The 27628-nt window shown below is 38.0% G+C and overlaps 1 protein-coding gene across 4 annotated transcripts in view; it reads left to right on the plus strand.

The window, feature by feature from the left end:
• ATRNL1 (attractin like 1) overlaps positions 1–27628 on the plus strand; it is a 686837-nt gene that overhangs the window by 346571 nt on the left and 312638 nt on the right. For all 4 annotated transcript variants that reach the window (XM_089509984.1, XM_089509985.1, XM_089509986.1 and 1 more), the window contains one exon: positions 7375–7453. In XM_089509984.1, coding sequence (XP_089366110.1) covers positions 7375–7453 — 79 coding nt within the window. The remainder of the gene's footprint in view (positions 1–7374; positions 7454–27628) is intronic.

The following is a 27628-nucleotide window of genomic DNA, read 5'->3' on the forward strand; positions in this document are numbered from 1 at the left end:
TTGTTTTGACCTTCCACTCTGGGTGACCAGAGTCTAGACTCCGACACTATTGCTTTCAGCTTTCCTGATACTCTCAGATTATCTCACCAAGTTAATGTATGTATCCTAGAAGAACATAGAGCTGCTTACCTGGTAGTTCTTCATCTTTTCCTGAGTACTATGCATTCTACAAAACTATTTCCCTGGATTTTAGCAATCTCCCAACAGCCTCTTGTATGACTCTTCTTTTTAGAGTCTGAGCAAATAAATACAATGAGTCCATTGTATATATTCTGATCCCCCCCCCCTCACCAATGTATGGCAAAAAACATGGGACCTCAAGTCTTGTTCATTTCAATGGCCACATGTGTCACCGTAACATCCGTGGCTTACTGTCTGCATATGCTTAAGGCAGGCGCTCTGTATCCTATTGAAGGGATATGACCCCCATCTCTCTGTACACAATAGTCTTTCCAACCGTCCCTCTGCTCTGTCCTGTGATGCTTCAGAATGTTTAGAGATGAACCTGAAGTATTACATCTATTCAGGGAATTCCTTTTTAGTTGATAGCATACAAAGATAATAAAGTGTGACTGAGAATAGCTAACTTAAAATTAAAACTGAATGCTGAAATAATTTTGATGTTTTTACTACTTCTACACCAGTTTTACAGTGTTGAGTTTGTTGTATGACTTAATAATAATAATAATTTGAATTAAGAATTAAGAATTACTAAGCTAGGAGACAATTACAGTGGACCCTTGGGATCCGCTCGGGGTTGGTTCCAGTATCCTGTGTAGATGCTGAAAGTCGTGAATGGGTCAAAGACCCATTAAGTACAATGGACAGAAAAATGATGTCCCTTATATAAAATGGCAAAATCAAGGTATGCTTTTTGGAATGTATATATTTTTGAATATTTCAAGCCATGGGTGCTTGAATCGGTGGATAAAGAACCCATGGATATGGAGAGCCCCCCCCCCCCCCACCTCAGCTAGTAACAAATGCAAAGAAAATTACAGTCTGATATTTTTCTCAAGCAAAGACTTCCTTATTCAGCAGAAATGGTGAGTTCTCATGGAAGTCTTGCAAAATCACCTTTTAGTTATTGTTTGACGTTAAGAGGACCAATCAGTATCAAGTACACACACATAGTACTTGTCTTGAAGTCAGAATGTACTTAATATTTTAACAGTGAATAGAAGAAATGTGTCCAGCTCACATGCTATATATGATTCATTTTTAAAATCTTATAATGTAGATTTCCAGTGTTTACCACTTCAGATGTGTATATGAAAGTGTTAAGAGTAGGATAACATGTTTTGATAAGGGATATCAGATTGCATGTAACATAGACTTAAGACAAGTTGTTTACAGACCAATTCACCTTTCCTAGGGTAAATATTAATTATGCTATAGTTAGAAAACAATTCTATAATATTTTTGTTTTTTAGTTTTATCAATATAAGAAGAAATATATTAATAAAAATAATAGAAAAAAGATTTCGCTCCCAAAAAAGAGTTGGAATGTTAAGCCTGAACATTAATTCACTAAACATTAAATGTCACACATTGGTAGATTAATTCTTTACCACCAACATTAATGATTGAAATATGTTAATCATCTAGACAGGGGAATTTACAGAGAATGGCATAGAAATTATCACTGTTGACCCTAGATGTTATTGGCATCTTCAAAATTGTTCTTTTGGTAATTATAAAGTTGCATTCTTCTGCCCTTGTCTTCTCTTGATGGGTTACAAAGACCATAATACAATTGTTGTTAGCATGGTGGGAGGTCAACATGTCTGCCAATTGTCAGATGAGTTAAGGATGTTCTAAAGTATGGAATCAAATCTTACAACCTATTCAGTTACACTTTTAAATTGATCTACATCTCCCCTTTTTTTTCCCTTTCTCCTTTCACTCTTGCCAACTGTTCATTTGTTGTTAAACACTTCATTTATTAAAGATTATTAAGCAGTGACCTTATAAGTTAGGTTTTTTTAAAATGATGTGTTAATTTCAGATAGGGGACACCAACTCTCTGCAAGGAGGTTGGGCTGTAAAGATCTGTCAGTGAATCAAGCGTAGAGGGTTCTTAATCAGAAATATTTGGAGTATCTCTGAGCAAATGCAGGCATTTTTTCTGATAACTGAAAGCTCTCTATTTGCTGACTTCCAATCAAAGAAGCATTAGCTGCAAAGATCAGTGGTAGAATCTATATCTTTCTCATTTAACTCAATGGGACTTATTTGTGACTAAGTTTTTAAAAAGAATGACTCAGGCAGGAATGTGTTAGTGTCTTTTAGTTTCAAGCATCAACCACCTCAAAACATGTAATGTACTGAAGAAAGATGGAGGAGTGAAAAGCAGAAGGTGGGAAGGGTAAAAGGAGGATGAGAATGCCAAGAAAGAAGGAAAGTGATAAGGAAAACTTTCTATTATCTAAGTCCCTACCACTGTGTGAGCAACAATAAACATATGGAAGGATTACAAAGGGCTTCGCTACAGCTATTATTGTACATAATACAACAACAACATAAAAACAATAAATTGATGCCAGAAGAGGAGAACTGAGGGGAGTTATAAGATACCTCCGAGCTCTGTAAAGACATAAAGGACATCTTTAAGGGCCATTGTAGCTTGAAACTGAAGAAATCAATTCATTCCTCCACCCCATTCCATTCTATTTAAAGATTCATTTTTTTCTGTCTTCGCATTCTTCTGCAGTTGCTCCCCAATCCCAGTTCTTTAATGGTTTCCAATATGTTCTTCAGATGGATTATACTGTCTAGCAAGAGAACCATGTGATCTGTTTCCTCTAGTCTTAATTCTTTTCCTTAGGCCTTCCTGAATTTGAATCTCCTAGAGCAAGAATCATTTACAATTTCAATAAAAGCCTTTCCCTAAAATGTTACTACAATTTTACACTCCACCATGTACAATGATGTCACCCATTGTAGAACTCCCATCTCACTGAGTGAGTTATACATCCAAAGACATTTTACTGCCTGAGATGGAGCAGCAAATCAATTCCCTCAGTTATCCAAATCAAGGAATGTAACATCCAAACCCAGCCAGGTTGTTTTGGCCCATGAGGCAGAACATGCCACAAATATCTCTTCCATCCTGCTGGTAACATAACAGAGTGTTACTTTGCTGCTGGTTCAGGATACCCAAATCTGTTAGCTGAGGCAGATACAGTTCTCTGCCTTTTAATTAATTCAACCTTAATGAAATGAAGTGGTATTGGTGCAATATTTTCAAGCTCGTAGTTGAGAAACAGCCCCACTGAAGACAAAATATATCTTTCCACACTTGAGTTGTCAGAGAACACAGTCGACAAGGCAAAAAGATGCAGAATGGCAGTGAGCACACTGAAGTGTTCACAAGTTATAGTATTAGAGTATCAGATATTAAAAGTCACAGAGTAGTTTTCAGAAGTGTGAGAAGAGCAACCCTTTTCCTAAATGTCCTGCATCCAAGAGACAAACTACACTGACCTGAAAAAAATGGAAAACTCATAGTGATTCTGAAACACAGACACCCCAATTTGTCTTCCTGCTCTCCACAACTCCAGTAATTCAAGTATTATGAATACTAGTTTTGCTGAGGTGCTGTTCTTTACAGAGGTATAACAGTACAATTTTCTTTTAAATGCTGCTCACAGCGTTTCACAAAGTGTACTGAAGAAGCACATACTGCTTGATTTACCAACCCAAGCCATCAAGGAAATTAATATCTTGACTATCTGAAACTGCTAAATTCTCTGTAGCCATAGGAATTCAAAAGCATAAAAACGACAGGGAACCTAGCATTATAGTAATCAAGTCTATTTCCTTTATATTAATGCAAATTTTATTCTATTTGATATTTAACTACATTTTCAATGGAGAATCCAATAACTTATGGTCAAGAGCAATAATCTAAAAGACTACTCCTTATAAATATTACCCCCAATAGAATTTAGTGTTTGCTACCCAACTCCAGAATAATGAAACCAGACACGGAAATGGGATAAAACAGGGCCATTTGCTGACCTCTTTATTAAATTCTTAACAGAACTGCAACTAATTTCTAACAACAACCAAATGTGGAAGAAGCTGCATCTGGTGTCTTTCTCCAGACCACCTTTGCAGCTTATCTGGACGATAACACCTGAGCCCTCAACAACAACCCAAAAACTGGGTTATTCACTGGTCAGCCCACATCAGGAAGTCTAACCAAAAAGCCCCCTTCCCAGTCCACAAAGATTACAGATGGGGTTTATTTTTCAAGCCAGACCTAAGGGCAGTTTCTTTCTGCCACCCCCCAGGTTTCAAGGCCTAAAAAGGTGGTTCCAGAAATGATGCTGCCCAACTTACTGGGCCAGCCTTGTTGCTGGGGCAGAAGGTGCACTCGTCTCTGCCATTGTGGAGGCCTATCTCACCCAGCAGTCTTTGGGCCGGTGAGAAGGCCCGCCATTGGCTGCTGGGCTGGAAAGGGAGGCTCTTTTTCACCGGGTGCTGGGACTACATGTCCCAGCTTGCATTGCAAAAAGAAGAGACCATGACTGGCTGGCTCAGACCCCCAAACACAGCCTATTGGTGGTAGGAGCCTGAGGCGGTGCCTCCGCTCTTTCCAGGCTCCCTTTTTGTGGGTGGGCCTATTTAAGACTGCGCTGCGTGTCATCCAATGCCATTTTAGCTCAGCTCTCCCACCCTCCCTCCCTTGGATGGGTTGTTTTTTTCACAACTTTGTTTTAGGGCAGCAGCATAGGTCCTGGATCTGGTGGGCGTGTTTTCCAGGGCTCCGTAGCACTGGATCGGGAGTCCATTGGATCCGGAGTACTCAGGGCTTGCGGTGTGGCCATTGTGTGGGCAACCTTACATCTCTCAACTGGGGTGTTGATTGATGTTTCTAGAACCAGACCTTATGCTTTGGGCCAACCCTACCCTTTGTGCTGTTTGTTACTAAAGTTGTGGTCTTTCTCTCAAATTCTGTGTTGTTGTCTTATTGGACGGCTTCCTTACCACAGCAAATGTCCCTTCAAACCAAACGGTGTCCAAGGTGCTCACTGAGATATAATCTAAATATTTATGCTATAGATAGATAATAATACAAACCAATTGGAATTCAAGCTTTAAAACCAAATCAAGTATTATCAAGACTACCCTAGCCAGTTTCCCATATGCCGCTGGAAATAGTATGGGGTAGGCAAAAAACCTGTGGAAAAGGGAAAAAATTCTTACCTGGTCCCAAGGTGACAAAGCAAAACTTTCTACTATACTAGTGGTGGGTGGCATTTGATGATGGGGGTGACTGGCAACCCTTGCCTCCAACCATGACCCCATGTTCTTGCTCCATGGCAACAATGCCATGGCGTAATTTAAAAAAAAACTGAGAAATGGGTGTATTAAGGAACTTCAGTTCCTGCCAAAGGATATGGGCTTTTACTTTCCTCTGCTTCCCCATCTCTCAGGTCAGTTATAACAACAGGAAATTATATCTCCGTGTCCCAACAAAACTGTCTCTGTGGCTCTCTCATTGCTAATAGGGCCGCCAACAGCTGGACATTTTTTAATAGTTAAGTGGGAATACTGGCTAGTAATGAACTCATTACAAACTAGGCCTGAGTTTCAGATATGGCATTCACTGAGCTGCTGTGGTACTACAGGCAAATTTTGAAGTGCAGGTATTTATGGCAGTACCCATGGATATACCCTTATTGTTTAATTGTCTTTTAAGGGGGGATATTTTGTATATATGGATGTAGTTTAACTCTTCTAAGCCGCTTTGATTGTTTTTAACAAAAAACAGGATAGAAATAAAAGTTTTATTTTATTTATTTTATTTAAAGAGTATTTAAAAATGCAGGCTAGAACAAAATAGTTCTGGCCTTTTATTTTCTAGCATGGGTGAGACTTTTCTCAAGTTTGGTCTCCATCACTCAGACCATAAAAAGGTAGTGGCATGGTAGGCATTTCAAGGCCAAGCAATGCACTACATTCTTACAGGGATAGCTGGCAAAAATACATTAATTCTGGGGAAATCCTCTGGCTTCAGTAACTGTAAGGATTGCAGTTACAATCGGCCCTTCTTATAAACAGATTTTTTATACATGGATTCAAGCATCCACGGTTTGATAATGTTCCAAAAAAGTATAAATTTCAAATATCAAACCTTGTTATTCCATTTTTATAAGGGACACCATTTTGCTGTGTCATTATATTTAATGGAACTTGAACATACACAGATTTTGTTATACACGGGGGGATCTTGGAACCTTCATTATTTGTAACAATTATAACTTGTAACAATTTACCTACAAGTTCTCTGCACACTATCTAGCTAAATGAGTTAGATTTGCTAGTTGGAAAGTTCTGGTCATCTCTGGGCAGCTGTTGATTGAAGCATGTCTTCTTTTTAAAAACATAAGTGCACTGACTGTTCCAGTTCCTAAATGATGGCAATCTAGCCACCATCATCTGTGCTGTGGCAACTCAGTGGATTACTTACCACAGTCTTCTATATATAACTCAAAATGTTTTAAGTATTTCACGGCTTGGGACCTAAGCAAATTAATGACCTTCTTCTATTATATCAACATGCTGAAACACTAATATTTCCTAACTGAGGCCCTCTTCAGAGAGCTTCTACCATCCAAGATGAAATGGGAGAAAACAAGAGAAATGGGTGATAAAGGTGACCAAAATAGTTTGGCATCTTTTTTGTCTCCTTGTTTTCATTCTTTTAGGAATTTTAGAAGCTTGAATTTTAAGAAGGTGAAAATGCTGAAATTTAAATACTGGTACTAAAGTTTATAGTCTCTCTCTCACCTTACTTTTAAACATTTAATTGTATATGCTGTTTTGTTTTAATTTATGTTGTAAATTGCCTGGAATAAATGTTATGAAATGATGTATATAAAATGTCTTCAATAAATAAAACATTCTAGAACAGCAGCTTGTTTCTAATGGGCAAAGAATAAAGTGATTCACCTTTTATCAGCAGTTTATTGTAGAGACAATTCATCCTCAATTTGTCTTCACTGCAGAATTATTAGGAGTTATTGTTGTTGTTGTTGTTGTTGTTAAACTGCTTTGGACATTTGCAGTGACTGAAAAGTGGTACTGTATACAAATACCTTTAAATATACAAACACACATTTTGTTATGTTCTTGAACACCATATCTGAGAAAATGAGCAGCTTGTATACATATTGGAAAGCTGGCATCTATTACAGGACAAGAGAGATGTAGCTTGATGTGCTACATTTAATGGGATTATCTTCTCTCAGTATATATCCCTGAAGATTATTGTCTCCAAGCCATCAAATGTCAATACATTTCAGAAAGGGTTGTGTAAAATACCCTAGTCTCTAATCCATTTTTCATGCTTTACAATTGCAGTTGTTTCTTGTCATTGCTGCTGGTGGCTGCTGTGGTCTGGAAAATCAAACAAACCTGCTGGGCTTCTCGACGTAGAGAGGTAACAGTTGCAATGGATTACTGTATAAGTGTTCCAAGGTTTTTGTTTTGTTTTGTTTTCTTGTCTCAGAGAAAAATGAATATCGCAGCTAAAGTTACAAGGTGCCTGTCATACTTGAGAACTTTAATAACCTCCTTTCAGATGCATCTCTTTAACCCCCTTTTTGGACATTTATTTATATTATAGCAGAACAGGATTATTATATTTCTTTGCTTAAGGGGAGATGTTTAGTTTGTTATCTGTTAAGTTTGTGAAATACCTTTTCAAAGTTCTCTTCTTTTAAACTATCAATTAAATGCAACACTAAATATATTGTAGTTAAATGTTAGTTGCATTTATATATTTGTCAAATCAGTTATCATTATAGCTAGACAGTAAACTATTTTATGTAATGTTCTCAGTGTGTATGTGTTTCATATACACTACCCTCATCCACTGTTTCTTCATTCAAATTCCATGTGGGGCCTTTTTCCAGTTTGGAGAAGGGAAGGGGCTCAAATTTATATCTATCGACATCTATTTCTCTGTGAAAAATGTCTCGTTTAGCTAGCAGATAAACTTGTCAAATGTGTGCATTCCTAGTTCTCAATAGCCAGAAGCAACAGTAAGAAACTCAGGAAGATGGGAATTAAGGACCTTCCCAATGTTCCATCTTCTGTCTACTTCTCCTGAACCACCACTGTCTCTTCCTAGATTTTGGTACATCTTCTAATAGCAGTCATGCAACCTGAGGTTTTTTAAAGTGATGTTTTTTAAAAGTTTTTTTAAAGGATTTAAGTCAGTTGAACTAAGTTGAATTAGTGAAGAGTCCATAATCCTTGAAAATGTTTCAATTAATAAATTGGCATGCTGCATTTTTCAGAAAGTGAATATATTTTGTCATGTTAACGTGATACTGAAATCTGAACATGCTTTAATTACAACCTTATATACCAGATCATAGTTCTGAACCTATTTATTTATTGCATTTTGTATTTTGTGAGCATAGAGATAATTCTCAAGGATAACACTTGTTTCTAATATACAATTGTAAATATTCCTGTTGTACTATTATAATTCAAATAAGTGTTTGAGTGAAATGAAAGCTCTTCTAAGCATATATTCAGTTACACAACGATTACCATATTGCACATAAAAAATGGAAATACTGTGAGATTTGTAATTTTTTAAATTTTTACTGAAAATATGAAAAAAGAGAGAGTTCCCCATCCAACACACAAAGGCCTAATAGCTATGAAAAAGGGAAGAAGGAAGACCTCCAAATTGATGTCAGTGTGATGGCGTACCTTCCTTAATTCTACCACAGCTTCTTTTAGGCTGAAGGGAGTCCATCTGTTTCTCCCAACCTACAGCTACATAGTTCTGGGTTTTTTGGGAAAGGGAGGCTTAACTCCTTGAGGTACTATGTAACCCTTCCATTGACATGCAAATGTGTGTTTAGCTAACATCATATATGAGATACAAAGTGAGGTGTGCCAAGTTCCTCCTGAAACTCTATTATTGTGATCAAACTTAGCTGAGGGAGAATTTTTTATTAACAAAAAACATTACTATTGTTTTATAATGTATTAGTTCCAGAATTAGTTTATTTCCTTACTTCTATTACTTAAACTGGATTTGTATTGCTGTAGAGGAGGTATCAGACTAACTTTCATAAATACAACTTCTGATGCAGGTCCAGAATTTTCAGTATTAAAAATGTGCACATATCAAACTAATATAGAGGATGGGGCAGTAAGGGTTTTTAACATATTAGATTTAGTAAATCCCCTTCCCTACCATATTGCATCATCTAATGTGTGAAAATACCAAAATATATTTCTTATCAGTTCAGTATACATGAGTATGAATGAATTTGGCTTCCATTTATTGGGAATCCTCTGATATCAGTGGATCCTCCTTAGTGCTGCTACAACATGGATGAGCAACAGGCTGCGAAGCCTGAAAATCAGTTGTAGAATCCAGGAGCAGCCCAGTAAAAGTAAAAACCATATATATATATATCCCGGTTCTCTGTTACAAAAACAAGCGGAGCAGTTTATAATTTAAAATTTTAACAATACACTATGTAATAGCCCAATTTTCCCTCCCCCCCTTAAAATGAGAATTAAACATATGACAATTAAAATAATCTGTTGAACAACCGTAAAATAAAATTATACATAAAATTTTCAGCTTCAAGTGCATCTACCTCTTTCTAGTGGTAGAATTCAAAGGTACAGCCATGTTTGTGGGTCATCAGTATGCAAAGGGATCTTGCAGCACCTTTGAGACTAACTGAAAGATAAAGGTTGGTAGCATGAGCTTTTGAAGACTAGAGCCTATTTCTTACTACAAATGCATCTGAGGAAGCAAGCTCAGGTCTACAAAAGCCCATACTACTACTACTTTTCCCTATTGAATTTTCCCTTTCCTCCCCCAGCATTTGCCATGTAGGTTGTCCTTCCATTTGAATCAACCTGTCTGCAGAAATACAAATATAAGGATGCCATTTCTATTTCCAGCCTGGAGATAACCTTGATCTCTACTTCAATTGGGCTTCATCTAACATTGCACTACCTAGGGTGTTTCCCTTTCTACCTAATGGCAAGTGGGATTGCCTTAGTTCATCTAGATTTGCATTGCACATAATGCTACTGAAATCTTACAGGCATTAGCAAAGGCTAATGCCGGTATTGCCAGCTGTAGAAAACTAGCCCTGGAAAATTATGAGCATACTCTTGAGATATGCCAGTAGAGTGAGATTCCATGTCCTTGTAAGAATGTTGAAAGGTGTAAAATTAGTGAAGTAAACTGACTATGTAACTGTAAAGAAAAACAAAGTAATTCACATATTAACATATGTTCTTGTTTATATGCAATATTGCAAATTGTACTGGAAGCTGTGCCCTATTTTTTTGTCACCTAACTGTCAGAATATAAACATTTCTTAAAACTGAGAGTGTAAATTCTTTCCCTTCCAATGCTGAGAAGATGTACACCTATAAATATTACAGCTGTTTCTATTGTTTTGATAACTACGTCTTTGTGTATTTATGTTTTTAAAGCATCTTTGCAGAGCTTATTTTAGCAGCAAGGTCAATTTGGTTATAAAATGTCTTTTGTAAGCTAGTATTCTTAAAACATCCAAATGTGGTTGAAGTAATGTCCAGCATCCATATAATTGTTTATGGAATATTGTAATGACAGTTTAATCTTTTAAGTTATTATTTCCGTAAGAGATGTCAGTAGCCTCAAGTATATTCATATCAGTTTACTGCTTTGATATATTTAACTTCAGAGAACTAATGCACCATAAGTTTATTACTGGGGGGGAGGCATTTGCAGAAATTAGGAATAATTAGCATAATTGCATTTATGAAACAAAATTATGCAATGGGAAAATGCAATTTTTCAGAACATTTAGTAGAACATGTGGAAAACTGGTGAAGTATCTAAAATGGTTTGGGCTCTGCTTTTGATAATGGAATAGCATGCAGTAGGTGTACATGTTGGTCACTGGAAGCCATTGTACTTTTGTTTCTGCAAATGTATTGGCTTCTGTGTATATAAGGCCCATCTGAAATGTTGTGTATAAATATACATGGTCAGTTCAGCATTTGCATTGTAAATGAAATGTTTCTCTGGTCTGCCCCTCCAAAATATCACCAAACCTTCCAAGAGACATAGTGAAGACTGATAGAATAAATCCTGACATTTTTGAAGTCAGTCAGTATTGCTACCTGACAAATTTTACTTTTAGGGAGCATTCTGTTCCGTTCTTCACCATCTTGGTGTTTCCCTTCTTTGAGAGTCTACTATATTTTGTTTTCTTTATCTTTCTCCACTGAGATGATGAACCTCAGTGAGCCATGTGGCCAATTTTGTGATCCTGAAACACTTCCGTCTGTGTGTGGACAAATTACAAAAACTGGGAGGGAGGGAAATCAAATCAGAAGTATCCACAAGTTTAATTCTTGTTTTGAAAAACACGCATAGAGGAGAGTTTTTTATGATAAAAAATGGAGGAAGAGTTCAACTCATTCTAAACATGGATGACCACTCTTAGAGGCTTCCAGGAAAGATATGTCTGTCTTTTTTCTGACAGAAAAATATTGAGGGCCTTGGGGTGTCAGCGTGTGTGAATGCAACCTGGTGGTGGTACACAAGGCCCCAGGCCCAAAGTCATAGTTTGCTCACGTCGATCTAAAGTTTTCCTTCCATTTCTCCTGCCCCCGCAGCTACTTAGGTTTTCATTAACAGTATATTCATACTAACCATTGGTTACCAATTAACAGTAGGGTGCATCAGCTGGGATTCTCTGTATATTGTATTAAAATGTGATTTCAAACTGCTTTTTATTGTTGCTGATGCAAATCAATAGCCCTTTGGAATTCTGTAGTTCATTTTTTTCAAGAGTTTGAGAACAGCTACCAAATCAAATAGGTCTGTCCTTTGCCCACACAGTTCATTAAAATAATTTCTAGAATTTGTTATCCAGGATTCAGTAGTGGATAGATTCTGAGCCATGTTATTGTGACCAGAAAATCTATAGTCCTTCATGAAAGTATGTGTAAGGTCTTGCATTTAAGCATGTGTGTTGTGTATACATAACTCTGCAGAATTACAGGCTAATCAGTTCTACTTGTTTATGATAATCTATTACATGATTATAATATCATACTTGAGGCATAACAGCTTTTTGAAGAGATTACAAACAATCTCTTTTGGTGTTGTAGTATTTTTGGGTTCATTGTGAGTAGTGTTCTTTGATGGGTTAGTTCACTTTCCACATTCGTGCCCAGGTAGTGTGAGCTAATACAAACAAAGCCTGTTACATTTATTGTCAATGGGTAATTAATAATGAACATACAACCTTTGACTTTCCTTTCATCTTCCAGTATTGACATGAGCTGCAGAACCTTACACTGTTATGTGAACAGAATGCTTTGAAATGCAAAACCTAATTAAAATTAATGTAATCTTATTTGAGGACACTGGTGTTTCAGCAAAAAATACCATAGGGAGTATCATGAATATTTGAGTACATCATTATTTTTATCCATGCTTGCACATAAGTCACTTATGAAACATGACATGATATTTTGGTAAGAATTTATCTGACTTTGCTAGTTGACAAAGACCCAAACAACTTCAGTCTGTTTTGTATGATTCATAAAAATGGTGCTTATGGTTAAAATCTATGATTTAAACAACTGTTGTATCTAATCAGTACTAAATTTTGAAGGGCTGGATCCAGATTAATCTGAAATTAAATATCAGTGGAAGATTTAAATGGGGCCTACGTTCATTCAACTTACAACACAATTCTATGCATGTTTTCTCTCTGTGTGTTCAGAGAGACTCATTTCTAGTATATTTTTTAGTATTAAAAGCCTAGTGTGGAACCAAACAGAAGGTTTTCTTCTTGATATACATGTATACCAGTGATTGAGATTCCTGGACTGGCTTCTAAGTGTTGTTTACAGACACTTGCTGGCATTTCTTGTTCTTTGATTTGGGGGAGAGGCATAAATGCATGTTATTTTGTGATGAAAATTGTATTGTATTTTATTTTTTTAGAATTTAGACCAGTATCTTCTTCTATTGCAGATGTGGTACTAACCACTCTTATGTTGATATCCACCACCTGTATTATACCATGTGCTAGCTTTCTTTTTCATTTGCTTATATATTGGGTAAAATTATATACAGTTTCAATTGATGTCATAGCTCTTAGAAGTACAGTATAAATACTGTAATGTTGAGGGATGACTATTGAGAAAAATAGAAGTAGGAAGATATCACCTAATGTTAAGAACTTTGAGTATAATTTGTAATCCAGTGTGGCAGTATGTAAAACTAACACTATAGTTTATTACAAAGCAGGAGAGTCACAGGCATTTATGGAACTATATGCACAAAAATGAGAAGTCCCATTTTTAGAGTTTTATTCCTACAGGGGTGATATTTTCTCAGGGAAGCTAGCAATTTTTTTCAGTAGTTTATTATGGTCATAGACCAGCATAGTGCTAGCAATTGACAGTCACACTCCAAAAGTAAAGTGTGAGATCGAATGTTTTCTCTTTTTCTCTGCTGCTTCTCTTTCTAAGACACAAAACCCCCTAGGCTTAGGGTCACAGGTTCCCCAGCTCAGCTGTATAACAAAAGCTATAGTAGGACTCTGATTTGCTGGTTTGGTCAATGGGTTTCTTGCTGCATTTTGAAAAATGTAAGAAAGTATAACCAGAAAAGGACATTTTTTCATAGGAGGAGAGGTTGTTTATCATGGCGGGGGGGATAATTGAATAGTTCTTACGCTTGTTTAAATCTCATCCAGTATTACAATAATGTGAGAGCTGAATATCTTATAATTCCTTCCTATGTTATTAAAATGTGTATTTGGCATTTTGACTGTTATTCTGGCTGTAATATAGCATAATCTGTCAAAATGGCCTCATGTCCTCTGAATCTGATGGAGTATCAGAGGGGATTTCTCCAAAACTTCATTTAGATTAAATCTATGGACTGTAACACTGACCCTTTATTTGTGTGTGTGGCGGGGGGAGTAGTGTACATGAAATCACCTGCTTACACATTCAAAGCCAAGGTGCCAACTGCAGATAAGAAAAGAGACAACTCAAGACCACTGAATGGTACAATAATGGATCTTGTCATAACACTGCCTATTTAAATTTCTTGCAACATTTTTTGAGAGAAAAAGTGTGTGGAAAAACAATGTCTTGGGCCAAAACCAGAAGTGTTGTTAAAGTTGTGATTGGCATCTACAGATAGCAAACCTTGTCTCTGGGCATGCAGGGAAGACAAACCTGCAGGAGTCCTGCCTTGGGCCCCATACTGGGAGCAGGACAGAATATCAAATAAATAAATAAATAAATAAATAAATAAATAAATAAATAAATAAATAATTACATTTGACACCCACCTTCTACTACTGTGGTTCAATCTGCATCCCTTCCTCCATGTAGTTTCTGTTTAGTAAACAAATCCTATGATGTAAAGGCCAGTCACACACATAGTGTCACAGCTGTTTTGGCTCTCAGTCTCAGACCAGCTCCTTCTGTCTCTTCAAGCTTTCCTGCAACACCTAAACCTGACCAGTTGCCTCTAAATAACCCTGTCATCCTTCTGCATGTAGAGCCTTATTCCAGGCTTAGCTTCTTCAGACTGTGCAGGCTCTATTTCAGGACAATATAGAAATCTGTTGCTCATTGTGGTCCTAGAATGATACCGAGAAAGAGAGTAGAGAGTGAGAAGGTGATTGTAAACAGCTATTTCTGGTGGTGGTGGAGAAGATGATGAGAGTGACAGAAGTGGAGGGGAAAGATGTTTAGCTAGGAGTTGCAAGGGTCAGGAGAAAGAAAACAAGAAACAGGGGAAAAGTGAGAAGTAAAATAAGAATTAAAAGAGAAATTAAGGGGTAGTACAGACAGACGGCTCCATGCTGCCTGTCTTTCCCCTTTATTGGCGCCGCAGCAGCTGCACTGCATGGCACTGACATGCTGCCAAAAAGAACCCGCTCTAAGCAGCTTCTTTTTTGCGGTGCCGTAAAGGGGAAAGGGCGCCGCCATGACACCATTTCCTGGAAGTGATGTTTGGACGCTGGGCGGCAGCTACATCATCATAGCAGCCGCCGTATGGACAGGAGGCCGCCATGATGACGGAGTCTGTACGGACTAGAGTTCCAGAGTGTGCGGTTGCTGCGCACTCCAGAACCCTAGTATTGGTGGCACCACGCTGCATTTGGCCTGTGTGTACCAAACCTATGTTTCTAAGCAGAGCTGAAGAAGAAGGTCATTTGTACAGTGCTTTTCATTAACTAATAATGCAGCTCACATCCTTGTACATCCAGGAAAGAAAATTGTGCTGCTATTTCAACCATTTAAAGTAGGGTGAGAAGGTGAAAACAGAACTGGGAAAGCCACAAAGCAGCAGTGTCGTAGTACCATTTCCACAGGCTCCTTAGGGAGCAAATACTGAGGCAACTCACTACTTCTGAGACAATACGGTATTTCCCCACACTGACTCCTCCCTTTTGCTGAGGTGGAGCCTATTTTCTACAAACGTTTGAGAAAACAAAGAGGGAGGGAAGAGCCTAGATGGATTCCCTCCACTCCCAGCACAGTCCCTGCAGCTACTCCAAAGCAGACTGAAGTAGCAGAGGCCAGCAGTACACAGTAATTAATTTGTATTGTATTGTATTGTATTGTAATATGTTATGTTACATTTTCTCAAGACTTGCTCTGACATTTCTCTTCTACCTTGTGGCATGGAGGAAAAGATCCAGGTTGTTAAGACTTTTGGGCACACCCTGAGCTCTGGAAACCCTACTCCTGTTAGAAAAGCAGTGATAATAATAGCAATCAACTGTTTGGCAATGGGGGGGGGGTGGAGGCAGAACTAAATCAACCCCTCCTCTTTGAAGTTGTTTGGATAAATGGACTCAACTCCCCTACAGATCGGCATTAGTTCAGATTTTCAAACAGGGCTCGATGCACACAGACCCAGCAAATGAAACATATCTAACGTACTATGGGAGAAGAATACCTTTGTGGAAACATTTTTTTCATCTATCCATTGTTAAGCAGTGAACAAATGACCTCTAGTTGGATTGGAAAATGTGACACTAAAGATTTTTGTTATTACAACATAAAACATAAGAAGAAAGTTAAGAGTGATACTTGCAATGTTACCACAGGGTTGCATGTCCCCCTTGCTGAAGAGCATTCAGTATCTTCCCTTTAACTCATTTCAATACACTTTTTAATTTGCAACAGGAATGGTGAAATAGTATTGGTACTGTATGTTAGCTCTGCCCAACAAGAGTGATGGTCATTATTCAGCACAATTTAACAACTTGATCTTTTTCACTCATCCCTTTAAAGAACATCAGTGCTCAGTGGCCTCATGATTTGTGATATAACCAGAAGAGTAAGGAGTTATTTGGCATAGGAAATGGCTACGTGCTGTCCGTGAAATAAATTTCAATATTGTCCCTGGTGTTCTGCTCCCCATTCAAGGTAATGTTTGGAATTATGCCACCACATTCTGTCTACCTTCAAAGGAGGATAGTCTAGTTTATGAATTATTTTTACTTAAGCTTTGCATAACTAATCTACCTCATCAGGCCTTGAAACAGACCTGCTTTTGAAATGTAAAGGTCCTGTGCTTCCTCATTAATGACAGCTTTACAGGCAGCTGGAGTTGGGCACTGATACATCCATTGCAAAAGTTGAGGCAAATAATTAGCCTGAAGTTCAGCAGCTTTTTATGAGGAGACTTTTAAGTGGTGGGATTATAAGTGAATGCTTTCTTCTTTATAGGTCTCTTATGCATAAGTATAGACTTTGATGTTATTGATGTTGAATATTATGGTTGAAGCTTTTTTTAGCCATCTAGTTATTAGGAAGCAGAAATGCAGGTCAAAACTGGTACTTCTGTTTTCAAATTCAGTGAGCTTATGTTTTTCACTGACAGGAACTCAGGTCCCTTCCCAAAATGGCCTGGTACTCTTTTGGATCTCCAGGTATACTTTAGGCTTGCATTATTTTGAACAGCCTTCCCACTACTTTTAATCCCTAAGAGATTTCTTATGAAATGGTTTGGCAAGTATCTAGTCATCCAGGGCAGAAGATAAAAATATCTCAAGCAGCTCTTGGGATCCTTTTTATCAAATATTGCTCTTTCTTTCATGTATCTCCATATATATGTTTTCATGTAGAGTGGGTGCTTGATTTCTGCTGTGGTTTGATTCCAGGAAATCTCCCCATCCCCATGGATACCAATATCCATGGTGTAGTAAAATTACATCCTTTGTATAAAATTGTGATTAACTCAAAGGTTTCTTTTTTGGAAACTTGTAAAAAAACATTTTCAAGCCAGGTTTTGTTGAATCAGTAGATGCAAAACCTGTTGATACTGAGGACCAGCTGAATTTCATAGAATATCAGTATTGTCTCTGTTTCATGTATTTTCACTCAATTGACAGTCACAAAATTGTTTCAAATCAGATCCAAATGGTGAGAAATCAGATATCCAGTAATTATCACAGAAACAGTGAATATACATGGCAGAGGGAATGATAACAAAAACACATTTTGTGTTCCCTGAGCTAGATGCATTTACTAAATCACATGGAAATTGTGAATCACATTTCTTAGTATCTAAGCTTTATATAGCATGTACCTGTATACTGGACTGTAAAGAAGGTCTAGAAATTGTTAATAGGTTAGGAGATGGGGAACTTGCTGCTGTAATGTTGCTTCTATCTGCTCATGATCACTGTATGTGTAGCCAGAATTCTGTTTCATTCACAGGTTTAGAGAAAGGTTAATATCAACAAAAATGAAAGGGAAGAAATTTAAAACTTTCAGTTTGGAAAGATTGTCACTTTTTGCACATTTTCCTCTTGCCTCTGATCCAGCAAGGGATCCAAGCTGAGATCATTGTTCTCATGAAATACAAGTGTAAGTCATCTGTGAGATAAGCAATGTACTTATCAAACAAAAGGAGACATAAGTTGCAAGACTGACAAATGCTGCCATCACGCTGTCCTATTGTAAAGTATTTATCTGTACCATAGACCAAGACTCTATCACACTGTCACCAATATGAATAGCTACTTATTTGTTTCACATGGATGCTCAGCTGAATTAACTATACTTTCTTCCTCTATATAATTAATAATTTACATATAACCTTTGCTTTTTCTTTTATCATCAAGTATTAGTATAAGGTATATAAAATCAGACTTTGTATGGAAGAATGCTTTGAAATATACAATTTGATTTAAATGGATGAAGTGTTATTTCAGGACCATTGAAAGATAATTTTGGGAATACAATGAATATTTGAGCAGGCCATTATTTTTTTGTCTGTAATATTCAATTTATACACTAATGAGTTGCGAAAAATGAACTGGTCCTTTTTGCTAGAACATCTTTGAGTATAGTGAGCCAGACAGGTAAATCAGTTGAAACATATGTAATCAGCAAAATCAAACAGGTTTTAGAATTTGATTTTTCTTGGTTATGTATACTTGGAATAAAATTGTCAGATCTTGCATTACATGGAGAGTTAGCAGCTTTGTTGACAGTAGCACAAGCAGTTGCTTCTGAATCCCAGATTGGAATAAAGCAGGTAGGCCCTTTTTGTCATTCCTGCTAGTACTGGCCATGGTTTCTGCTTGCGTTCTGGCTCTAGATTTTGTTATTCCTATGTTGATAATTATTGGCCATTCCAAACCTTGTTAATTATCATGGGATCATGGGATCAAAGGCCAAGAGGCTGATGGCTACAATTATGTTTAGCACTGGAACTAGTGTTAGGTTTATTCAAGCTTACTGCACAGCCCCCAGGGATTCTGCCGGCACAGGATCAAAGGGAGAGGGATGGGAACAGAATTGGGGCTATCACGCATTTTATTGCATGCCAGAATGCTGCCGCTGCCGGAAGTTCCCATTCCGTTCCATCCCAGAGGAAGTGATTTTCAGGAACTGTTCAGAAGCGTTCCTGAAAATCGCCTCCTCTGGGACAGATAAAGAATGGAATGTGAACATATGGCAGTGTTGCTGGCGTTTGATAAAATGTGTGATAGCCCCCATTCTGTTACCATCCCACTCCCTTTCGGGCCATGCTGGGAGCGTCCCTGGGGACTGTGCTGTAAGCTCCTTCGTTGGCATGCAGCCAAGTATTAAGAAAACAAATAGTGGTTGAAGTTCCAAGGAAATCAGTATGGGGTTGGTTATTCATACTTAGACTTTGGGGTGAAATAGACCGGCGGAAGGGGCGGCTTGAAGCCTCCCCTTACAAAGCCAGATTGGGGCTGCAGCAACAGCACACCGCAGCCCCAATACGCCTTGAATCTGCCTCAAATAGGAGAGGCAGATAGCCGCTCCTTTTTCGGGTGGCAAAAAGCCGGCTTTTCCACCCACAGCCAGCTTCATGATGCTCCAATGGCATGTGGTGTGTAAATACCATGCTGCCAGAGCATCATGAAGCCACTCCAGTGTGAATGGCTGGGCGCCTTCCAGACAGCTTGGGAGCATGTGGCATGTAAATGCTGCACTCCCAAGCCACTCAGAAGGTGGCGCAAAGGGGCGGTCTGTTCCACTTCTGTAAAGGATTTAGTGGAACCTTTTTGGCTCCTGGGGTTAACAAATACTAGTGGTGGCACTGCAAGATAGGAATGCCACCATAGCACTGGTATTAATACACCTAACCAGCTGTTAAACATATATTTTAAGACTTATAATTGGGAGCTTATCATTCTATTAGCAAGCAGCATATGATTCTTACTTTATCTGCTGTCTATATTTATACTTCTTGCTGCAACTGCTAGGAAATTTGCTCTCAGTTTTTTTAGCTTTATGTTTGTGCCTTATGTACCTTAATTGCTAGCACTTTATCACATTATTAATACTGTCATTGATTAGTTTCCCCCTCTCCTTTTTGGAAGCCAAGTTAGCTTGAGACAGTTTGTCACAGTTCTGGATACTTGTGAAGTTGCAACAATACACTTACATTTTAATCAACCAAATTGTCTTTGATAAGTACCCTTGCAGTTTACACATTTTAAAAGTATTTTATTTTTATTACTATATTTTAACTGCCTTTCAGAATTCTTTCTTCAAATTAATGTTGTTAATATGATTAGTTATTTTTCCCAACTATTATCTATTTTTAAACTATGTTTTGCTATATTTTGCTATAACTACTGTGAGGTGCCTTCACTCTCATATTGAAAAACAGAATGTAAATAAATAAATACACATAAAAGTGAAGCATATATTGAAATAATTGCATGTGATTTAAACAATTCAATTCATGGTTTGCACTGATTTATATTAGGTCAGTGTTTTTGCATTGTTCACTTATAACTCCTATTAAGATTATGCATTGAGAGAATGGAAGCATTCATATTTTATTTCTGTTCTTAGCTAATATAAAAATATCTTGTTGATATAATAAAATTGTATGAAATTACAGTTAATATTCTTTCCTAGCACTAACTAGGGATCCCTGATATTCTCTCCAATGGATTCCTACCTAAATATTAATCCGGCCTGATGCTTCTTAGCTTCCAAAATTTCATATAATCAGGTACATTCAAGACAATGGGGTAAAATCAATTTTGTGACAATTACTCTGAAATGTTTGTATATTAAAAAAATTATCTCTCCAAATCAGTTGTTGCTGTGAAAAAAGTGCCCAGCTTTGCTGTACATATGGACCTTTTCCAAGCAAAACTAAGGCATCTTTCATTTTACATTAACACACTTCTTTCCACAAGATTTATCCATTCATTGTGTTTAGGATTTCGGAATACATTTACATTATAATTCAAGACTGCATTTTATCCACATAATGGACGTGTGTGGGAAGCGAGTTGTCTTGCTCTACACTTCTTTTTGGATTTAATTTGTCAAATCAATCCCAGTTCACCCAGTTTGAAGAGATTTCTTTATGCTTTCTGTTCTTTAACCAGACATGAATGTATAAAGAGACTTAGTAAATGGTTTATTAATTAAGGCTTTGGTCCAATTCCAAACAGTTCCAAACTCCAAACAGATGTAATAAAGGGCTTGCCTTTTAAAAACTCATGGCAAGTCACTCTCTGATAAACATATCCATTACAGATACACCTCCCTCTTGTCTTGATTACTGAATCAAATGCATCTAGAAGCAAGACCAGAAAATACAGGTTCACATTCATTCAAGAAGAGAACAAGACTCTTCCCAAAGATTATTTCCCACATTCTGAAGGGTTTCATGAGTCTGATACTCTTATCCTTTATGAAAGGAGAATAGCTGTCTGTCTGGGGGTAGGACAACCTTTTATGTCCTTGAGTCTGATCTGCATACCTCTTTCAGTTTTTCGAAGTAAGCTGGGTCCAACAAAGGCTTTTCAAAAGCCTCATTGCAGTGTGGGCATACTGGGGGTGTTGCCTGGTTAACCCTCCCTTCCCCAACACTGCAGTCCCTCCCTTATAAATTGATAGACCTCTGCCGCAATATGTCTTTTTAAATATGACACCACACTGGGTTATGGCCTTTCACACTAATGGCATGTGACTATAACCAGTATGTCGCTCAGGCTGAGAAAGAATCCAGGATGTTTTGCTGATGTATTTCTTAGTATCTTCTGCCTGAATCTTGAAAGTGCCTGGAGGAAGGCATTTTAACTTTCTATAATAGCAGCATAAACTGCTAAATACTTTAGGAACTTTCTAAAATGGTCGCACAAGCTGTTAGATAAAGTGTGTATTCTGTTGTGTCTGTGAAACAAGTAACTAATTTAGATGGCATGGGTAAAAGTTGTACTTTCCCATGATCTGCAGCCAGAGTGCAATTATTTAAATATTTTTTTAAAATGGAGAATTACACAGTTTTTAATGACAATTACTTAATGACATTTTGTACCTTTGATGCTTTTGTACCTTTGTCTTTAGTTTCATTTCCATTTGTGCTGCTGAACATATTGAATGTGCCCCATCATTGCAACTGCAGTTTTCTTTTTGAAGATAGATGTTTGCTGAATATCAACTGAAGGTGCCTTTGATGCAGAGTGACTGGCATTTATGGTAACAATAAAATAACTTGCATAACTGTGGGTACACATATTCATGGCTGGCAGCCGTTTATTGTTCTATGTAGTGTGTGTCCTGCATATTTAATACATGTCTGAAAAGGTAATATGATTGTAGTTATGTGAGACTGAGGAAAAAATAAAGAAATTGATATTGTTTATGCTACTTGGAGATTTGCACTAATACTCAGCTTGCAAGTTGGGAGGGGACTGACTGAAGGAGAAAAAAATACTTTAGGTTTTATTTTATTTTTAGCAGCATTAATGCACCATTCCTCTGTACAAGAAGGCTGTAAAGATGGTGTTAGGAGTGTCCCTGACTTTTTCCCTTTGTTTTCTATAAAAGGTAGTTTTTAAAAGTACATTGTGAACCATTGCAAATATGGACCAGCTTTACTTTATAATATGCTAAAGGCGTTGCTGTTTTACTGCTTCCCCTCAGTTGTCCCCTGTTTCAAATAGTCTGGATAACCTTGTCAACAGGCCTTCAAAATGAAAAATATTCCCACTGAATATCAGGTCAGTCTATGAGAAAATAACAACCGTGTAGGACTTGATCATGGATAAGGGTGTTGGCCTGTACTGTCTTAAAGAGAGCTCTTTGCATGAAGCTGGTGTGGAAGGTTAGTCTCTCTCAGTTTTGCCGACATGTCGTCTCAGTTTATGAATAGGTAAGATTTTGGGGTGTGGGATGAAAGGTGGAGTTGCAGTGATTTATCTGTTTGCCCTCAACAGGTGCCATTTCCCATAATCTTCAAAATTTGAATGGGTGGGTTCTGGAGACAAAATAAAGGAGCTTATCACACACACAGGAAGCCTGGGGGCATTACCCAGAAAACAATGGAGTAACAGGCTGGCAATAATGTTGGTTGGATGATCCATAAATGCAAATGAACAAAAGGGGGTAAAAAACTGAAATGAAAGCAACATTAAACTTTTGGACAATGTAACATGTCGAGAGGCTTCTGTTTTCATATAAATAAGGTATCTCAAGTAAATAACTAGGATTATATACTATGCAACTTTGGCGTAAACTCAGATGCTAGTCCCAGATAAGTAGACCCATTGAAATAATTGCTGAATGGGTAGTCAGCGCTTATGTAAATCCCATTGATTCAATCTTCTCTAGTGAGGACTAGCAATTGAATTTTGATCATTATGTTTGTCTCTGTACTATCATTTTAAATGCTCTGTAACAATTTAGTTTGCTGCAGTAGTTTTCTGAACTAAGGGAGGAAAAAGCATTACTAATCAGGTTTTCAGTATGTTATTTATGTACAACATTAATTTTGAAATCTCCACAAGCTATGCTTTTATTAATGTTTTTAATTTAAGAAACTGTTTTTGCCACTTTGGTATACTTGGCCTAATGGCAGAACAGCACAGAAATAGGACAGGTTTTCAGTAATATATGGCTTAAATAAGGAAAACAAATGTGATGAAATTCAAACTAAGATATTCCTCCTTCAAACTGGGACAATCTTTGGGGAGTAAGAGTAAATCTGGTACCCTGCTTTCATATATTAACCCTTAGAATGAATACAAATAAAGTAACTGGCAATTTCCTTTTGACAGTTAATTATACAATCAGAATACACTATTTTCATGTTTAAGGTACTGGATTTTATTGTCAGACCAAGTAATACACAGCATTTATTCCTTGATGACCTGTACCAAGTCAATACTTGGCAAGTTGGTATGTAGCAAACCAACAAATATTACCCAATAATATAGACTTTGACCCCAAAGGTCTAATGTGTAAATTTGATAACAGATATGAATTTTGCCACTCTGTATTGAGATAACCTTTCTGTCCAAAATGAGAAAATCTGCAAGTATTCTTACATCCCTAGTCTTAGCTACTACGTAAATGAAACGTCCACTGGAAAATAATTCATAACACTTTAGTGAACATTAACAAAATATTTCCCACACAACTAAGGGCTAAACTACACATGAATGTATTATGGTAATGGCTACTGATTTTCAAACATTCACATGAACATAATTGTCTTCACTTTCCTACACAAATTCACATCTATTCACCCTTCCTCTGCCAAAAATACACAGCCATATGACTCCATGCAAAGTGGAAAGACAATCACACATTCAGTAATGTGTATCTACATGAATACTCAAGTTAAAAACTGCTAATCCTTTTTTGAGTGGAGATCATGGTGCTTTTGGGGGGGGGGAAGTCTGAGTTCCTCCAAATTGCATGTGGCAATACCACAATAAAATGATTATTTTAACCATGTAGACAAGCCCTAAGAGAGAATTGTTGATTTATAAAATGGCAGCTGCGGACGCCACACCCCCACTCTGCCCCAAGGCCTGCGTATAATGCCGATCTGTAGAGGGCCTTAGTGGAATGTCTGTGATGTTTGCCTCTCCCCTCCAAGCCTGATTGGGAGAGTATTAATTGTACAGACATCTTTGAAGATTGTTCATAGGATTCTGTTAGCAGCCACTTGCCAGACCGCATTATGCCAATGCTTAAAAGCCAGTGAACACATAATGTCAAGATTTCTGGGAGACAGAAGGATCTGCATTTCACCTATACAGTACTTTGAATTTGCCTATTTAAATGGCTGCTTCATTCCATCATAATACCTGTTGCATCCAGTTAATTCTACCATGTATGTACCATCTGCAAGATAACAGTTAGAATGATGATCTTCCTGTTTCCTGCAAAACAGCCCCCCCCCCAATTTTCTCTTCATTCTCACAGGAAGGTAAAACCTCTTTGAACAATAAACACCATATGTGTCTTTACATAGCTTCTGACATTTCATTTGCTTTTCTTTTACGTAGTCTCTGACCTATGGCAACTCTAAGGCGAACCTGTCATGGGGTTTCTTGTCAAGATTTGTTCAAAGGGATTTTGCCTTTGTCTTCCTCTGAGGCTGAGAGACTGGGACTTGTCCAGGGTCACCCAATAGGTTTCCATGGCTGAGCCTAAAACATGATGTACTCAAAAGACCCCTTTCCTCTGTGGAATGACTTCTAGTGGTCCAATGTTGTGTCAACATGGGGAATTTTTACTCAGTGACCTCCATTTTATCAAAAAAATATTTTGTGATTAATATATTGTTAGTTGTACAGACCTTATTAGTTCACTTGAATCTGTAGGAAGAAGATGAAATGAAAAAGAATCTTAAGCAAACAATACACTGACTACTAAACATCAACACAACCCAGAGTAAATGTTGTTTTGACTTTTTGCAGATGTTTTTAGCCTTTGAATGCAAGAGAAACATAAATAAAGGAGAACTGGGTCATGACATTGATACTGCCAACTTGCAGGAGTTCGCTATGCATATTACATTTATGTAGGTATTGTGCAGACAATTTTGTACAGCCTTTCCCATGCAAATACACTGTAGTTGTTGAAAATGCCACTCCTGTCACCCATGTCCAGTGATAAGGGATCATGGCAACTGAAGTTTGAAACAATGGGAGTGCACCACATTGAGAAAGGGTGATGTAGTAAATGTGCATAACTGAAGGATAGAGCCAGTTTCTCTTCCCTACACTGGGTACAGATGTGCAGATCATAGGCTATTATACTCTACAAGTGTCCCAATTTGGCAAGGGCAATCCTAATTAATCCTGTCATCACACTTTTTCAGCTGCTTTCCAACTGTTGTATTTTATCTCTCCTCCTCTGTCTCTCCCTGTTGTACTCAGCTTACTTTGTTTGCCCCAAACTGAATTCAGAATGTAAAAGTATTCTGCACTTAATATATTCAAGGGGGAGAGGAGTAATGTGGCAGGATCCTGCTCTTCCCAGCAGGCTCAGGCAAAGGTGTCCCTGTTTTCATCTGTGAAAATATTGAGGGGGGTATGAGCTACAAGGACCCCCCTCCCATCCCACTATGCCCCCAACAATTCCCCACAGAACGGAAATATTCACTGCCAAACCTCAGCAGTATAGTCTTTTCCTGGGGTCCTTTGCCATTGGAAATCACTGGAGCTATGTGATGCTAGCAACACTATTGCTTAGTTGTTACAGCAGAGGAATGTGAAGTTTTTTGGAATCCAAAAGATGGAATGGGGAAAGAGAGAGAGTGGCAGCAATGTGAGAAAAAGAGCAGATAGGAGTGGGAGGATGAAGGGCGTGGGGGAAAAGTTCCCAACTGAAGGAGAAACTGTATCACTTAGTTGGCCCTAGTCATCTCATCTCTATTGGAGCCTTCCTGTTTAGGTTGTAGGTGAGAGTCAAGTTCTAACTAGAACCCAGGAATGCCCCATTCTTCACCTCACAATCTTTGACATGTCTTTCTCCTGTAAACTGCTCTGCATGCTTTTTGCTCTCATGTTGCACTGTCACAATTCATCCATACTCTCTCTGTGTCTCCTGCCATCTTGTTTTTCCCTGAAGTGAGCAATTCCTGTGCATGATTACGCAGAAGTAAACCCTCTTCCTGTTCAGGTAAGGCCACAGGTAAGTGTGCAGAAGACTGCAACCTGAGGGAATGAAACTTGGGCGGGATACAAACCGCCGCTTTGCGGCGGTCTGCCGCCACCGGCGTTTGCTCCGCGCGGGAGCTGCAGCAGTCAAACCGCGCGGCTCCCGTGCGGAGCAAAAAAGAAGCTCCATTTCGGAGCTTCTTCTTGCGGCGCCTCTATGACGTCGCGAGGCGCCTGGCGCGGACTCGCGACGTCATAGGCGCCGCGACACGTCTGGACGCTATGCGTCCAGTACGTAAAGATGGCGGCGCCCATGTAGAAGGGGCACCGCCATCTTGTACGTATAGGATACGTACTAGGGTTAGGGGGGTGCGGAAGCACCGCCCCTTCCTAACCCTAGTACGTATCCTATATGTACTAAATGGCGGTATGTATCCCGCCTTAGTTATTTCCTTTCTTTCAGAGTTTGTTGTGTTGATTAAAAAAAAGGAGAGATAAGAATATTTTGCAAGTTTTCTTTATTCTAACAAAAATGATAGTATTAGTAATAGCTGCATGCATTTACAAGACTGAAGCAGAAAAAAAACCCTTCCAAAATTATTATAAAGTAAAAGTGCAGTCCTTTTGGACTTGACCCACCCAGAAAGTGATCCAGGTTTAGCTGCTCTTCTGTACACATTCAGAACACATCCCAGGACTGTAATTCTGCCTGGCTACCTAACATAATATTTCTTTGAACTGAATTATTTTAATGTAGCTGCTTGCACATTCTTATCCAAAGTGCAGTGAAGTAAAAATCCCCATAACTTCAAGAAAAGAGAAAGAGAGAGAGATCAGACTCTCTAAACTGGAGCAGGATCATGCCTTCCTTTATATGGCCACCAAAAATCCTCTTAACTCAGCAAGAAAGCTTTGCAATAAAACATGTTCTATGCCATGTTGGAAGAATGACCCCCAAAATATGATCTAAATGATTATTTGTACTTCAGCCTTGCCACTTTCTGCTGTATAGTATTGCTACTGTCACCAACAAAAAGAAAATGAAAAATAATTCCTGTAAGTACTATATTTTCTCAATAAAGTTTGTAAAGTTTATGAGCGATTTGTGCAAAAGGAACAGTCTTACCCACCAGATGAACTCTGAATTATAAGCTACTCTAAGGGCAGGTTTTTCC

The sequence above is a fragment of the Sceloporus occidentalis genome, unplaced genomic scaffold (assembly GCF_023333645.1).
Source record: "Sceloporus occidentalis isolate IW3139 unplaced genomic scaffold, rSceOcc1.0.p SCAF_2, whole genome shotgun sequence".
In the NCBI taxonomy this organism is placed as follows: Eukaryota; Metazoa; Chordata; class Lepidosauria; order Squamata; family Phrynosomatidae; genus Sceloporus; species Sceloporus occidentalis.